The sequence below is a fragment of the Denticeps clupeoides genome, chromosome 11 (assembly GCF_900700375.1).
Source record: "Denticeps clupeoides chromosome 11, fDenClu1.1, whole genome shotgun sequence".
Lineage (NCBI taxonomy): Eukaryota > Metazoa > Chordata > Actinopteri > Clupeiformes > Denticipitidae > Denticeps > Denticeps clupeoides.
Genome location: NC_041717.1, coordinates 10,319,194 through 10,334,229, shown reverse-complemented (window position 1 = coordinate 10,334,229; position 15,036 = coordinate 10,319,194). Strand labels below are relative to the sequence as shown.

Here is a 15,036-nt window from a genome sequence, read left to right as displayed (position 1 = left end):
ACCCGTTTGGATATGGGGTTGGGAAGCGGTAGTTCGGTCACTCACCTCGCTGGCGGACCTGGATGGTCCTCAGAGCCAAGATGTTCTGCTCGTCAGACAGGAACTGCTTCATCTTGATGAACGGCTCCTTGCCCTTGACTGTCAGCTTCCTCCAGGGCTTGGGCCGGGCCAGGATCTCGCTGACCGAGCCTTGAGAGAGGCCCAACACGTAATGGCCGAACACCCGCTGGCCAATATTGTGTTTCAGCAGCTGCTCCTTCACCTGGTAGGCGATTTCGGCCGTGTCCAACTGGTCATCGTCCCCCAAGCTGGAGCTCTCGGACTGGTCGCTGGGCGCCCCTGTCTCCATGGGCCCAGCCGATACCTGATTGGCTGACAACAGGGCAGCTTTAGCTGCATAGAGGGCGGTAGGGAAGGCCATGAGAGAGCCAGCATCCTTCTTGAAGAGCGGAGAGAGGAGCTGCTTTTGCAGGAGCTGCTCACCGACCAGCTTTTCAGTAGAGAAGGGCGAGACAGAGAAAGGTCGTGGGGGGTCATGGGCAGAGGAAGAGGAGGAGGAGCTTATGTCCACAGCAGTCGGTCCAGGGCTGGATGAGGCCCGTCCATCTCCCTGTAATGGCCTATGGGGGGAGGAGTAGGACCTCATCGGCCTAATAACATCTTTCCCAGATTCTTCCGATAGGTCGTCATCTACTGAAAGGCCAGAGTTGCACAGTCAAACACACAGATTCTCAGAAACTTTCACAATTCAGAACACTTGGCCATGGTAAAGTAAAAATGACAGAATATACCGCGCAGCCCTTTGTATGCTATTTTTTAAATGCAAAAATCTACAAATTGAAATGTAATACTAGCTAAATTAGCATCACACATTAATACGATATGTGATAAAAATGTCAAGCAGAATCGGCTACATTCTCACATATGTTTTGGATGTAATAACTCATCCTCATTTTGGCTGTCAAGTTTCTCTTTCCTTTCACAAAAGAAGGAAAAACATTATTATATTATTATTTTGAACAGCTCTGATGAGTATTTACAATGCTGCTTGCTACAGGCTACGACGTCTGGCAGCCTCTTTTGTCATATGTAAAAAAGGGCAAGATCACATTCTTGTCAATTTGTTCCATTTTTTTCATGTGACTTTTTTCAAATAGATGTCTGACTGTTCATTTTGTTTGTTCAGTGTTCAATTCATGATTGTAACTAACATTAAAGAAATATTTATCGAATTATTTCGAAAATTTTTGTCATTTGTGGATCATTTTTCATTCTTATAAGAGCTCTAATTTCAGCACAATAACGTGGTCTTGAATAAACAACACATTTCAGTAACATTACTCATCCTACCATTAGTGTGTAACACTCTGGCCTTGTCCATTAAGTACTTATGAGAGGGCAGGAAGGCTTCTTTGTCCAGCAGTAGCGCTTCTGCAGCCTTGGCAACCTCCTAAATGACACACACACACACACACACACACACACACACACACACACACACACACACACACACACACACAGACACACAGAGAGTGAAAACAAGTTAAACTCTGATTAATCAATCTGAGTGGCTGCACACATCCACTTTATGGATGACGTTTAGTGAGGCATTCATTCGCACTGCTTGTAGCCTTTACCTCATTGGCAGCAACAACTGAAAGAAAAACTGCTTCCACTACTCGGCTGACAATTTAAGCAATCTGCCTGATGCCGGGCAGGAAAAGTGATGGTAAAAAGAGCTGTTTATGGATGTGCAGCTTTTCCAGCCCTCGAATGTATTTCACAGAAAAGCCTCTCACCTGGGACGAGCTGCCATTCGCAGAAGAGAGCTTCATTGCTTTCAGGATGCTGTGGGTGGACAAGACCAGGCAAAATCTTAGATTTTACACAGTACACATTATATAAGAAATCGTCATAAGAACCCAGATGGCCTTCTACAAGGTTCTCACAGGGAGGCGTTTTACCTGAGTTCAGTTTTAATCTCTTCGTAGTCCAGCTGGGACTGCAGCTTGGCTTCGAGTCTCTGTTGCGGACACACAGAGAGGGGGAAAAAAATCCATAAAACACAAACAAATACAATATTTACAGACCACAGATACAGATGGTCCATCCGAGTCGATTAACAGTTCACTGCTAAACCCATCTGTGTGGTTTTTACTGTATTGAACAGTGCGTGGGACACTATTAATATGTGTCTGGGCACAAGGCTTCCACTCTTACCTCTATAGCTTCAGCCTTATAGGCCAGCTGGCGCTCCAGCTCTGATATCTGATTGGCTGAGGAGTCCTGGACTTCCTGCAAAGTGAACTGGAGTCTCTGTATGTTCTCCAGGAGTCGCAAGATCTCTCTGTCCTTAGTGAAGAGGGCCGCCTCCAACTGGGACTGGGAACACTCGTCCTTCTCATCTCTCTCCTGGGAGCCCGAGATAGAGGGGGATAGAAGGACGCGAGTGGGCAGGGGGGTGGGGACACAGGGGGGTGAAAAAAGGCTTCCCTTTTAAAAGTTGACTTCAAAAATCCTCTTTAGATTCTTGTAATCAGAGTGCCTCAAAGGCCAGCTAATGAGGTGAGTCAGGCTCCACTCTGGCAACTACGGCCCAGTGGCTTCAATAAGAGGGTGGAAATGGCTTGATGAGATGCAGATTGGTAAATCTGTGGCGGTAAGTAGTCAGAGAGGGATTGATGCTCTCGAGGGCAGAGAAGAATAACGGGGCCATGTTAAAAAGGCAGAGGTGGATCTTTACCTTGTCGCTGCTCTCCTCAGGGCAGCATGGCCCCACAGAAGTGGCGTGGGCGCTGGCGAGCCGCTCCCTCAGCCGCTCCACCTCCCTCTGAGCCGCCTCCGCCCGCTGGGGAAATAGAGAACACAGAAGGACTCAGCTGACTGACAGGTATACAAGCATCCCACAAACAAACACAACTATCTAATAAGCACACATCATCAAAAATATCACAAAAATGTGACACAAATAAACACACAAGCAGTCACAACACTGTGATGAATAAATGCACCTCATCGGAGCTATATAACCAATAAAGACACATTATAAATTCACACACAAATAACACAATCTGACTGAAAATAAGTAACCCATACCTATAAAACACAATCACCATAAAGTGACAAACACAAAGACCTGTAACACTCCGTACAGACACAGGCAGCATCTAATCTAAGCTTGCCACATAAAATAATCACAATACATTCTGACAATTGAACAGGCAAATAAAACAGTATTTAAAAAAAAATACTGCACCTTCTACAGTTAGATATGGATAGGAGGAAATTCAAAATCCGGTACTCATTATGAACCAGTAGCTCTGTGCCTAATAGGTCTGTCAGGTTACCATAATTAGGAGACCACTGAGTGCACTTGTGCATTCAGCCCAAGGCACCAAGCCTCAGAACCACCTTTGCAGGTAACAATGACAGCGATGAACTGGTGTCACTCAGCAGTTACTGTCTTACGGGTCTTTAAGAAAAAACGTGTCCTGATAAAGTATTAAGAGGTGGGGAAAAAATAAAATAAAAAGGGGGCAGACAAGTGCAGGCCAGGCGGCTCTTATTCTGCTGAGATGACTGTTTGCTCACAGCACTTTCTTCCCAAACTGTTTACCTGCTCTGTCACACTCGGGCTGCTAATTAATGATTCATTTCGAGAACATTTATTTAAAAGCTGCTGGCGAAGGGAGAAACAGAAAATCACCGAAAAGGAAGCAATCAGCGCGGCGAGTAAACTAACAGCCCTGTCACTCTGCACCCGCGCCTGCTTCTCTCTGCAGCATCCTGTCCTCTGCTGCGCCCCAGTGCACCTTGGGAAGGGGGCGGTGCCATGCGGAGGCTAATCATGCAGCCTCTGGGGGCGTCTGGCTGGGGTAGGGGAGCGATGGCGTGAAGTGAGCCACGGATGCAGGAGTGTCTAAGGCGGGGGCTTGATTACAGAGGATGATTATCTTAACGAGGGGGTACCTCAATCAGCAGCCATCCCAGAATCCTCTGCCCCGCCTCCACAAAAGCCACCACACACATGTGTTCATTGGTGCCCAATTTTATCCCTTACCTTGTTGGCCTGCTCTAGGTTTGCCACCATCAGACCCACCTCTTCTGCCCTAAAAAAAAAATGCAGTTAGTTTAATAAAATTATTTTGACTTTTTTGACCACTGTCACGTCTCAGGACCACATATTCTTCTGCACTGTCCCAAATAACCATATAGTTTATAGTTATTATTATTATAATAATTATTATTAGACATTCATATCCCCTGTTAGCACAGCTTCAATGACCCGTTTTTCCATGACAGGGTTGTGTAAGACTGAAGCCTTTTCTATCAGTCTGGAATCAAGGAAGTAAACCCACTCGAGAATGGGAACATCTTGCAATCTGCATGTTAGAAGCACCCAGGTCCCCTAAAGCAGAGTTTAGGGTGACAACCAAATATATGATCCCGAGAAACAGCAGAAAGTGTCTATCCTGAAATTGTTGGTAGCAGACTAGCACCAGGGTAAACACCTTACATAGGTGTAAGCATGCATTTGTAAGGATTCAAGTATGCAAGATGCTAATGGGGAACCAAAACCAGGTCTTCACTGACCATGAAAAGAAATCTGCCCCTATTCCTATTTCTCTTCATGTGTGTCAGTGGTTTTATTTTTTATAGCCAACAATCCATCTCAGCTGGGCCTACACACAATCAGGGAAATCTCATTTAAATAGCATCTCAGTGAGATTATTCATAATGTTTGTTTGAAGTTCAATCGTTCTCCTCGGTCATCAGGGACTTTGAATTTTCAAAAGGTGGAGATTGTGAGGAATAATGAGATTGATTAAACATGCGCATCTCTGGGCTCCCTTTAAACAAATATATTCACTACATAAGCCAGAACTTGCTCTAAGAATATCGCAGGGTGGTGGCAACATGCTCCTCCTCAGTCAAACTTTCTTCCACCTAGACTTCGAGTAAAGGGATTCACCCGAGTACGAGGCCGAGCCCTGCAAAATGCTGCGAATGTAATTGTTTAATCAGGATGTCTGCCAAAAGCCCCAAAAGTAACTGCTGCTGCAGTCATTACTGGTCGGCTATTGAACATCAGAGGGAGTGGACGAGGCACCGAGTCAAACGGAAAATGCTTCAAATCCCGAACCAAATGGATAGCCGCGTATCTGAAAACTTTCAGTTCAATTGCGCCATGGATTAAGCCTAGGAGAAAAATCCATTAGCAAGCGCACCCGGCGCGCCACAGCAGAACCAAACAAAGGAGCGCTGGCTTTGAATGCCTATCGACATCCCGCATATGGCTTCTGATTCATTTTGGGCGTGAGCTGGAAACATTATGTTCCGGAGATCATGACAGGGCAGAGTGTTTTCTGAAGCGATCTTTAAACCGAGCAATCCCTCTTCAGCACTGTCAAAGGGCTGACAAATGAGGCCAAGTCGAGAATCAGAGACTACCTCTGCACAGGATCAATGACCGAATACAGGTGGAGGTGGGCCTGAGTGATGCTGGCCCAGATGGAGCGGTAGACTTACAGGCAGCATGGAATAGGGTCTAGTCAGGTTCCCGGAACCATGTGCCTCTAACATGAGGAAGGTATCAAACACCATCCTAAGCTGTGCTGAATAATTGTTAAAAAAAATAAGTGTAGGGAGGATGGGTCAAGCCCCAGATACGGCTTCTGAATCTCGGTACTACCATCACCATGAGTTTGTAGACAGTGTGCAATAGATAGGTCCAATGACCCTGTTCCAGGAGGATCTTCCACCAGACTGTTCAAACCCTCATTGCTTTCAGGGAGTCATATTTATTACCACCAGCCTATTAAGGAAGACCTGTGCCTTGAGAGGGCAGGATCAGACTGATTTTAAGCACTTATGCTCACGTTCATAAGGTGTCTTTAGTTGTAAAAGTGTTTTTATATAAATCTGTAAGGGAGAAAAGGAATGCAAATCATGTAATAATTATTCACAGAATTTGATACAAAGGCATCGAACATATCTATAATTCATCTGGGTTTAATGACCTGTTCGTGCATGAAGCTGCTATCTGCAGTGGAGGATCAAGGTTTATTACACAGTCTGCTGCTTTGGCACAGTATTGTATGCATTTCTGTGTGATTGGCCAATTTTGCCAACACTGCCAGTGGGGGTTGAAGTCCACTGCGGTGCCAAACGGCAACGACCGTGAAAGGCAAGGGTCATAGCGCTGTCCTACACTTCCTGCGATGCCTGGTTCTTATTTCCAGTTTCCACTGTTTTTATCTGTTAAAAAACATTTAAATGCATGCAGTTGTCATGTTTAATTAAGTGTTTGCTTTACATTTACTTTTATTTGCATTAGTAACTTTTTTTTCACTTTTAGTCACATTAAGTAGTCTTACTTGGCAGCCGTCTCGCGGTCATATTTACACTGGAGCTCCCGCAACTCGGACTGGGCCACATTCAGAGCTATGGGGGATAAAAAACAAAAAAATTAAAGAAACAACTCAGTCCACTGACAGAGACACCATAAGGTGGCTGTCTCTTCTAACCATACTCACATGACTGGAGGGCTTTGATCTTCTCCTCTGCATTGCACAATTTGACAGACAATGTGGCATGAGACTCATCTGCCTCCCTGCGGAAACATTAGCACAGGCAGTTCAGAGAAAATATCATATCAAGATGTTTTACAAATGTAAAAAAAAAACATTCATCTGGGACAAAAAGGGCACAAGACAATGAGGGAGAGTTAATAACCATTACAGGTTATGCACCTCTTTCATGCACCTGCAACTACACATTTTCACTACATTAGCGTTTCATATGAGAAGGTGCAATGTGAACCTCTTAAATGTTATGTAGAGCATTAAAGATGTTCATATCAGTTTGATAGACAAGTTGCCCATATAAATGCTCCAATTTTCTGTCCAGAAAACCACTTTAGGGTAAAAGGCCCTCCTCTCACACACCCGTCCGCATGGTGGTTCTGCTGGGGGGAGCCGGCGTTCTGCAGGGTCTGTGTGCTGTTTGGGGTCATCATACAGGCAAGATGGGTGGAGGACTCTCTGTCTGCCGCTGTCCCAGAACTGTCCTCTGTGCGCTCTGCAAAGAGCAGGATTATTGATTGATCAAATACAAAAATGTATTTATGTTACTATTATATTATTAGAATTACATCTTCGATGAACCATGATGCTGGCTTACCAAACCTCAACTGGCACCTATTGCACACTCATCCTACCCTGGAGAAGGGTGCCTATATTAATAACATCTCCAGAGGTTTCTTCCATTTTCATTCAAGTTTTCTTGTTTTCAGAAAGACTATTCACATTTTGTCTGTAGGGGTTCTGTTAAAGCCCACTTAGACATTTTTTGGACTTTGCAAAAAAAAAAAAAAAAAACTACAGTATGTAAAAACTATTATTATTGTTATTACTATAGTGAGGATAGTATAGTATACCTGTGCCAAGCGAGACAACCACAGAGATGGGTGCGGGAGGGGCTAACCTGAACTTTCAAGGCACTCCAGGTGTCTCCTCCAGTGGCCCGAGATCTCCTGAACCAGGCTCTCACTGCCAGGAGACAGACTCTGCAGCTGCTGCAGCCGCTCCTCCAGAGTGTGGGAGGCCTCCAGTACCGGAGCAGGGTCTGGACACACACACAGAACATTCATGCGTTCTTCGTAGAAGAAAGAAGAGTAAATTTAGTAATAACCGAGTTTTAAAATAGCACTGGATTGTCAGCAAAAAATTTGCAAATGTTTCTGTCACATCAAACTGTAATTAAGCAGCATCTTTTAATGCAGATGGAAGCAATTACTTCTCTTCTCTTCTTTTGTCTTTCTTTCAACAGTTCTCCTCTCTTCTCATAGGTGACACAGCCAATCGCGGCCCACACCCAGTTAAATACAGCCGGCGCTGTCTTCTGAGGAGCCTCGTCACCTCAGATCGAATCAAACCAAGCCAATCCCGCACAAACGGCGCTGAAAGACAGGCGCGTCTGCTGGAACAGAGCCCTTCTTACCGGTCGCGAGCACTCATACTTATCTTGACAAATCCAACAAAGTGGAGAAGGCGAGGGGAAAAAAAGTCCTCTGCCAAAAAGAAGCAGCGGAATAAAGAAGGGGGAAAAAAAATAGTGAGATTCTTTAGCACAACAGAGGAGCTGTTTTGCAATGCATGTGCCGCCTCAGAGGGCCCATGGGGCCAACTAGGAGGCTGTTTCTCTGCTAACAAGTCTCCTCTGGATCATTTGATCATTTAAATTATTATGCCAGGAATCCTCAGGAGGCGGCGCGGCTCTCCACATCACAGGGCTGTTTTTAATCTTCCCCTCTCTCCTTTCTTCCCCGTCCTGAAGTGGGGGGAAATAAAAAAAAAAAAAGTTTCGGAGGAGGCTCGGGGAGGAGTGGCGCTCCTGTTGTGTACCTGCCTGCCGCGCACCAAAGGAGGTGACTTCTGGTGTTAAAGCACAGAGAGGGGGGGCTCAGGGGAGCAGGAGGAGGGGAGAGCGTCTGTGTGTACAGAGTCTCACTTTCGCTCACTCCCTCACTCACAGAAGACTTTCAAAAAAGAAAAAAAAAGAGAAAACAGGAAGAAGAAGAAGAAGAAAAAAAGATCGGTGCCTTTTCCCACAGCAACCCCTTTCAGGGCTTTTTATCCGCTGCTCTCCGGACGCGGCGGGGATTCTGATCTGTCTCTGAACTCTCACTCTTGGAGGAACATGACCTGAGACACTCCAAGATCTCAGACAGCCACGCCGGCTGTGTGATTTTTTTTTTTGACCCCGTATCCTGCTTCAACATCTCATAAAATGTCAGTCAGAGGTTTCCTTTGACCTCTGCTGCTCTGGTCAGTCAGCCTGACAGCGCTGGGATAATTGCACAGTAAACACACTTTATGGTCTACAGTACCCTGTCCTGGGGACACCATCGGGCCTGTGTGTTTCAGAACTTCTGAGCAAACTTACAGCAGCAGGCTGGTTATTGCGTCAGTCACATGGGACATTACACTTAACTCGACTCCTTTAAGACAAAGACTTTAAAAAACGCGTTTGTTCCACAGCACAGCATGACAGGATCCATCTTACCAATCCCTTTAACCGAATCTCCCTTCAAGATTGAATGATCAAAAAGCATCAACCTCCCCCCCATTCTCATCCATGAGAACGAATGATGGTTATCAATCAGTTGCTTAGCAGGCTTAGATGGAAAAGTTGACATTTCACCAACTTAACTTAATCATAAAGTGAAATGTTTGTTCTATCATTTTCATGTGGAAATCCTGAGGCTAGAAGGATGCAAGGTATGTGTGCAGCTCAACACAAAATAGAAAAACCCAGTGGCCTCCTGATATAGAGAAGTGGTCCCCTGCCCAGTCCTCAGCCAGTCCAGGTCTTACTCCATACCGGCACGCAGCAGATCAGCGCTCCAGAGCCAGAGAGTCAGGACTAGGTGGAGACCCAGGCAGTTATCACACATAGTTGGTGCATTTAATATCATGCAGACGCTGAATCATAAAGAGGAGCTGTCTATGGTCCTGATTCCTGTATGAATCCCTCACAGCTCTGTTAATTCCGTTCCTGACATTTACATTTATGGCATTTAACAGACGTACTTATCCAGAGCAACTAACCACCAGTAGTGAGACGGACAGTCCCCCCTGGAGACACTCAGGATTAAGTGTCTTGCTCAGGGACACAATGGTAGTAAAAGGGGTAGTAACATTTGACTTTGTTACCCACTAGGCTACTACAAATGACAGAAGAAAAATAAAGACAATGACAAAAAAAATGTCCGTTTCAATTGAAAACTAGGGGAAAATGTGATGCAATGCAACATCAGAACCTGCATACCCCAGTGGGTGACAGCACATCAAAATGAATAAATAAAGAAATAAATCCTTTATTGCAAGAGATTTTTCTGGTGAGTGTCTCAACAGAAGTGGCAAGACTAGTCATACCCCAACATGGAAATACTTGACAGAAGCTGAAATAGCAAATGCTCATTTATGCCACTGAAAAAATGCTTTCACACAAAATGGAATAAAAGACTTAATATGTATTTTCCATTTGTCAAAATGCATCCCTAAATTAGTTCATCTGTGAACCACTGAAATGATGTACACTTTGTCATCTGAAAAAGTGAAGTCACCAGGTCTAGTGCCCCTGCTGGCTGGTTCAGGTATCATTTTAGCTCCACCCATTCCCATTAGTTCTTCATATCTAGACAGTCTTTCTATCTACAGTGTTTAGTGTTCTGCATCATTAATCAGAATTACAGAAACGCAATTCGAGTATTCTAAAATAAGTCATCATTACATTCAGGAAATAAATAATTGACAGCTTCTCCTTGAACAGAACAGGACCTGGTGTACCTGATATTGACTTATTGAGTATTGTTTTTACTGAGCACTATCTGCCTCCAAATTTAACAAAGGGGTGGAGGTATTTTTCTATATAATGAAATGCATGCAATGTTTCAAACCACATGAAGCAGTTTCATATATCCAATAAATGGCTTTTATGTGACACATTAAAATGTGTCAGTGTCCAAAATTTACCCACAAAGTCTTCATCCTTTTACTTTTCATGCTAATAAAGAATCAATTTTTTTATTCCTCCCCTAAATGAATTACGCTTGATTGGATCCGTGCCCTGAGAATCTGGCATGAAAATAAAACACAGGATAGTAATACATCAAATAAGCCCATTAAAACCCATTCAAGACTACAAAGAAAAAAACACTAATTGGCCAATTTATCTGATATGTGCAGAAAATGTGTAAGTGATAACACAGAACCGCACACGATGCACACAACGAAATGTATCCTCTGCTTTTAACCATCACCCTTGGTGAGCAGTGGGCAGCCATAACAGGCGCCCGGGGAGCAGTGTGTGGGGACGGTGCTCTGCTCAGTGGCACCTCAGTGGCACCTTGGCAGATCGAGGATTTAATGCTCATGAATGATGTCTTTAGTCAATACCACAGGAGTAAATAAACGGTAATCTGGATGAATATGATCTGAGTGGTAGTGGACGCGTCTGCCCCCTGCTCTTGGAAGGGCAGATAATTTCACCGCTTAATTAACACATTTACAAACTTCAGACTACCAACCAAGTTAAAAACCACCCGAGCATTGTGGTCCCGCTTCGTTATACACCACAGCTCCCAGCCTGACTCCTAAAACTGTCACCGAAGAAGGAAACAGACAAAATGTATCTACCAATAGGCATAGGGACACGTTTAATGGCTAATAGACAAAGCACATAATGGAGCCAACATATCTAATTTCAATGAGATTATGCATCCCAACAGGATTAGACAGCACAAATGCATTAAAAGGGGGCATGTATCAGTATTCTGTTTATTCTGAGATCACAGGCTCACATCAATACATCATATTGTAGCATTTATAAAAGTATTTTTTTCATAATTTAATGAAAAAAAAGTTACACCTTCAGGCCCCAAACAGGTAATGGGTGCATAAAAGAAGATCCTTATCAGAAGAATAATTTGAGATCATGGATATCAGATTTTCATGAGCTTCATCAACCATAAATCATCAACAAATAACAAAAACAGCATATGTACTCAGCATAGTGGCCTAGTTTTTGCTGGCCTGGCATTTCACGTGTTGCATGTTACCACCAGGACCGGGTACCACCGGCCTCCCCTGGCATTGTGGATAAGGAGAGGAGATGTCCAGGGTGGCGTGGGTGTTGCCGCTGGCGGGCTAGCTGGGCACGGAGCGAGGGGAGGGCGAGGGTGGCTGGAGCCAGAGCGAGCAGGTGTAACGGGGCGGTCCATCTTGGCCCTGTCAGCGATACACCATCATTAGCCGGTCCAGGCACAGCGGGGTGCGCCATTCCGTCTCCCTGGGCCCTCTGTAATTATGCTTTGACATAATTAACCCAGCAAGCCCATTAGCCGAGTGCTGGCTGGAAAAAAAAAATCCCGCTATAATTATTTGTTGTGTGTATGCTAATGAGCCCAGCTGTGCTCCCATCGTACAACACGAACAAATTAATTTACAAGGCTGTGCTTCAAGGGTCCCCCCACTCCCCCTCTCCAACCCGCCTCTTTTTTTCCCCCCCGAACAAGTGGTCTTTCAAGGTCCAAAAAACTCTCGCTGCTTCGAGCACATCTGATAGCAGATTAATTGCACTCTTCTACTCTTTTGCGACGTGAATTATATAGAGCTGCATGTAACCAACGGAAATGGGCTCTACTTTACATCGACTGGGATTTTTTTGTAAGGTTGACATGCAAGGCAGATTCACTGGCTATATGGGGGTTAAAAAAGGTTCTTGTTGTTTTTTTACATCAAAAAACAGTGCACACATCCTGAGAGGAATGGGCTTTTCTCAGGTTGTCTAAAGACTGCTGAACCAACCAAGATGATTTTGGTTTCATATTAGGCTCAGTCAAAGGATTAAGTTATTAAGGCTGCCTGGATTTAAAGAAAAGTTGTGCTTATGCCAACCACCACCTCTTAATGCCTCCTTCACGCTGTATGATCAAGACAAATCCCACTCTGCCACGTGGATGTAATGAACCTGGCTACAACAGGTATGAAGACTACATTTGTAGGCATTCTTCTGTCTTTTAATATGCTCCTTACCCTCCCACATATTGGTATGCCTTCATACACCCTTAATGTCTGACACTGTCAGTAAGTGATTGCAGGCTGTCTTTGGTTGCAAGGTCACGATCTAGGACCACCACACCACAGTGTACTTGAGGCATGCATGAACACTGGCTGATGGGAAGAATTCAGATTCATGCACAATTGTCAGTCCTCTTGACCTGCATATCTTCTTGCATGTTTCCAATATGCTGGGCAGATTCTTCCTGCATCATGTTCCAGCCTATTTGTGGATTTGTGGTAATAGATTACAATTGTTCTCAGGACAATTGGAGAAAATCTACCCATGTATCTTCACGACAGAACAGAATATAGTAAATATGGTTAGACCCTAACCTACCTCAGTAACCAAATTTTCCTTGTGAGGACCAGCAAAAATTCCCTACATTTACAAAATGGTTACATGATTTTCCACTTTAGTACTCGGTACATGTTATGATACAAACACACACAGCGTAGTATAGTTTAGCTTAAAGGGACACGTCCCCAACTTTTCATGACCCTCCATACGCAACCCTTTTCAACCAGTGTTCAAAAAATGCATTCGCTTTATTTGGAGATTTGTCCTTGATATCCAGTGAGGGTAATGAAAATCTCAACCCTCTCGCCTTGATGTAAGAGGCCGGCGAGCGGTGAGGCAGAGCGGCTAGCGAGAAAGAAGCGGAGAGAAACAGAGATGTCGATTTTTATGCACGCGTGTGCTGAAAGGCAAACTCCTGGTGAGGGCTTTTATTTTCTCCGTTTGCAATCTTTTGTACGTCAACCTGAAGGACGTGTGCAGGGTTACATCAATAACGATTACTTTTGCAATGGTATTGAAATAAAATACAGACTAAACGTGGCCCTTCGAATAGGACTTGGGTTATGCAGTCTCGTAGGAAAATGAAGAGACAGAAGGTCAAACGAGAAGGGAGAAGGAAAGTTGAAGTGCTTCTTCTTCAAACTAGTTTTTTCCCCCCACAGATATCGAGTGGAACCATTTGCTTAGATGTTTGTGAAGAGGCATCAGAAGAAACAAAGCCTACGTGGACTTCCAGGGTTATCAAGCCGTCTTGCTGGGACTCTTGCAGGAGCAGGCACTCAAGAACAAACTCTTGACTTCTAGCTCGGCAGCGGTGAGGAGGCAGCCCAGGCTGCTTTACTGCTTTTATTTCACGTTCAGGGAGTCTCTCAGGAAAAAACAAAAAGACTGTGTGGTTACGGAAAAAATGATGATTGGAAGTATCACTGGACAGTTGCGTATCACCATTCTTATTAATACTAGTGCTTAATAGGCTTTGCTAAACAGGTATATTTAATGTGGGCTTGTTCATATTTTCAAGACACATTAATAGCAACTAGTGTTAAGAAAAGTGGAATGTTAAACTTTTTTTTTTTTTTTTTATTCCTCCTGGAAAGATCCTGCACATTTTTGAGGTTACGTCCATTTAGCACACCCGGTTGGGCCTCTGTACTCTTTACCAGCCAGTTCTTGAGTTCAGGTGTGGAGTGTGGAATCTTGTGGGGTTGGTGTCCTCCAAGACCAGGGTTGGTGACCCCTGCTCTACACCATACTTTGCTCTAATGTTTACCGGACAAGAGGTTGTCATCACAAAAAGCACAATGGAATGGCTATTAGCTGCGGAATTACTTTTTGTGACTGGTGCTGCAGCTCATTAATGAATTGCATATTTTCAGTATATAGTACTAATCACAAAGTGTGCTTCATTAGTCTTGTTACCTAATTCTGTGTTTCCAACCAGGCTAATCGCTTATAAAACCATTCGGGCCAGTGAACACAAAGCTTAATTCCATAGCAAAAGTATTAATTACAGCAAATTTCAGTGATTTTGTTTCTATTTCAGCTGCAAACACTCTTACAACATGCATAATAACAGAATGAGCTGTAAAAATCCTGTTTTTTTTAATAACAGCTTCTTATTTAATAACTACTTAGCCAGCCAGCCATCAGGTTGGTCAGTCAGACAGGACAAGCAATTCTAACACTGGCAGACGTTCAGATGTGAGTTTGATATCGGTGAGGACGATACAATCAAAAGTAATGGTGCAAATCTTTTTTCCCTCCCTCGGAGTTGCATCCTTGCATGAGGCGACAAGTGTCATGCCAGCCCTGCCAGCCTACACTGTCCAACAAGTATGCCGGGCCGCCTCTGTCTCTTTAACATCAGCATCCACCACGCAACTTCACTCTCTTACATCATTTCGCCCCCAGCTATGTGACGGATCCCTACTGTAAGAATCCTCCAGCACTACCCATCACTGGCTTATGAAGACTGGCGCTGTTCTCACAAACCACCTCACACTCGCTGTGCTGATCTGGTATCCACCTGCAGCGGGTGAACTGTCTGATGGGAGGGTTGACAAACCAAAAATACCTTTCTACTTTATAGTATACGTGTAATATTTAGGTTGA

The 15,036-nt window shown here is 44.3% G+C and overlaps 1 protein-coding gene across 8 annotated transcripts in view; it reads right to left on the bottom strand.

Moving 5' to 3' along the window:
* The window catches only part of cux2b (cut-like homeobox 2b), a 112,275-nt gene that overhangs the window by 10,242 nt on the left and 86,997 nt on the right, over nucleotides 1–15,036 (bottom strand). For 5 of the 8 annotated variants that reach the window (XM_028995332.1, XM_028995333.1, XM_028995335.1 and 2 more), the window contains exons 5-15: nucleotides 7,486–7,626; nucleotides 6,948–7,080; nucleotides 6,537–6,613; nucleotides 6,378–6,444; nucleotides 4,061–4,109; nucleotides 2,744–2,848; nucleotides 2,221–2,412; nucleotides 1,965–2,023; nucleotides 1,800–1,848; nucleotides 1,351–1,450; nucleotides 46–693 (exon numbers count right to left, since the gene is read on the bottom strand). In XM_028995332.1, coding sequence (XP_028851165.1) covers nucleotides 46–693; nucleotides 1,351–1,450; nucleotides 1,800–1,848; nucleotides 1,965–2,023; nucleotides 2,221–2,412; nucleotides 2,744–2,848; nucleotides 4,061–4,109; nucleotides 6,378–6,444; nucleotides 6,537–6,613; nucleotides 6,948–7,080; nucleotides 7,486–7,626 — 1,620 coding nt within the window. The remainder of the gene's footprint in view (nucleotides 1–45; nucleotides 694–1,350; nucleotides 1,451–1,799; nucleotides 1,849–1,964; nucleotides 2,024–2,220; nucleotides 2,413–2,743; nucleotides 2,849–4,060; nucleotides 4,110–6,377; nucleotides 6,445–6,536; nucleotides 6,614–6,947; nucleotides 7,081–7,485; nucleotides 7,627–15,036) is intronic. The other 3 variants (XM_028995334.1, XM_028995339.1, XM_028995340.1) reach the window with 1 other exon arrangement.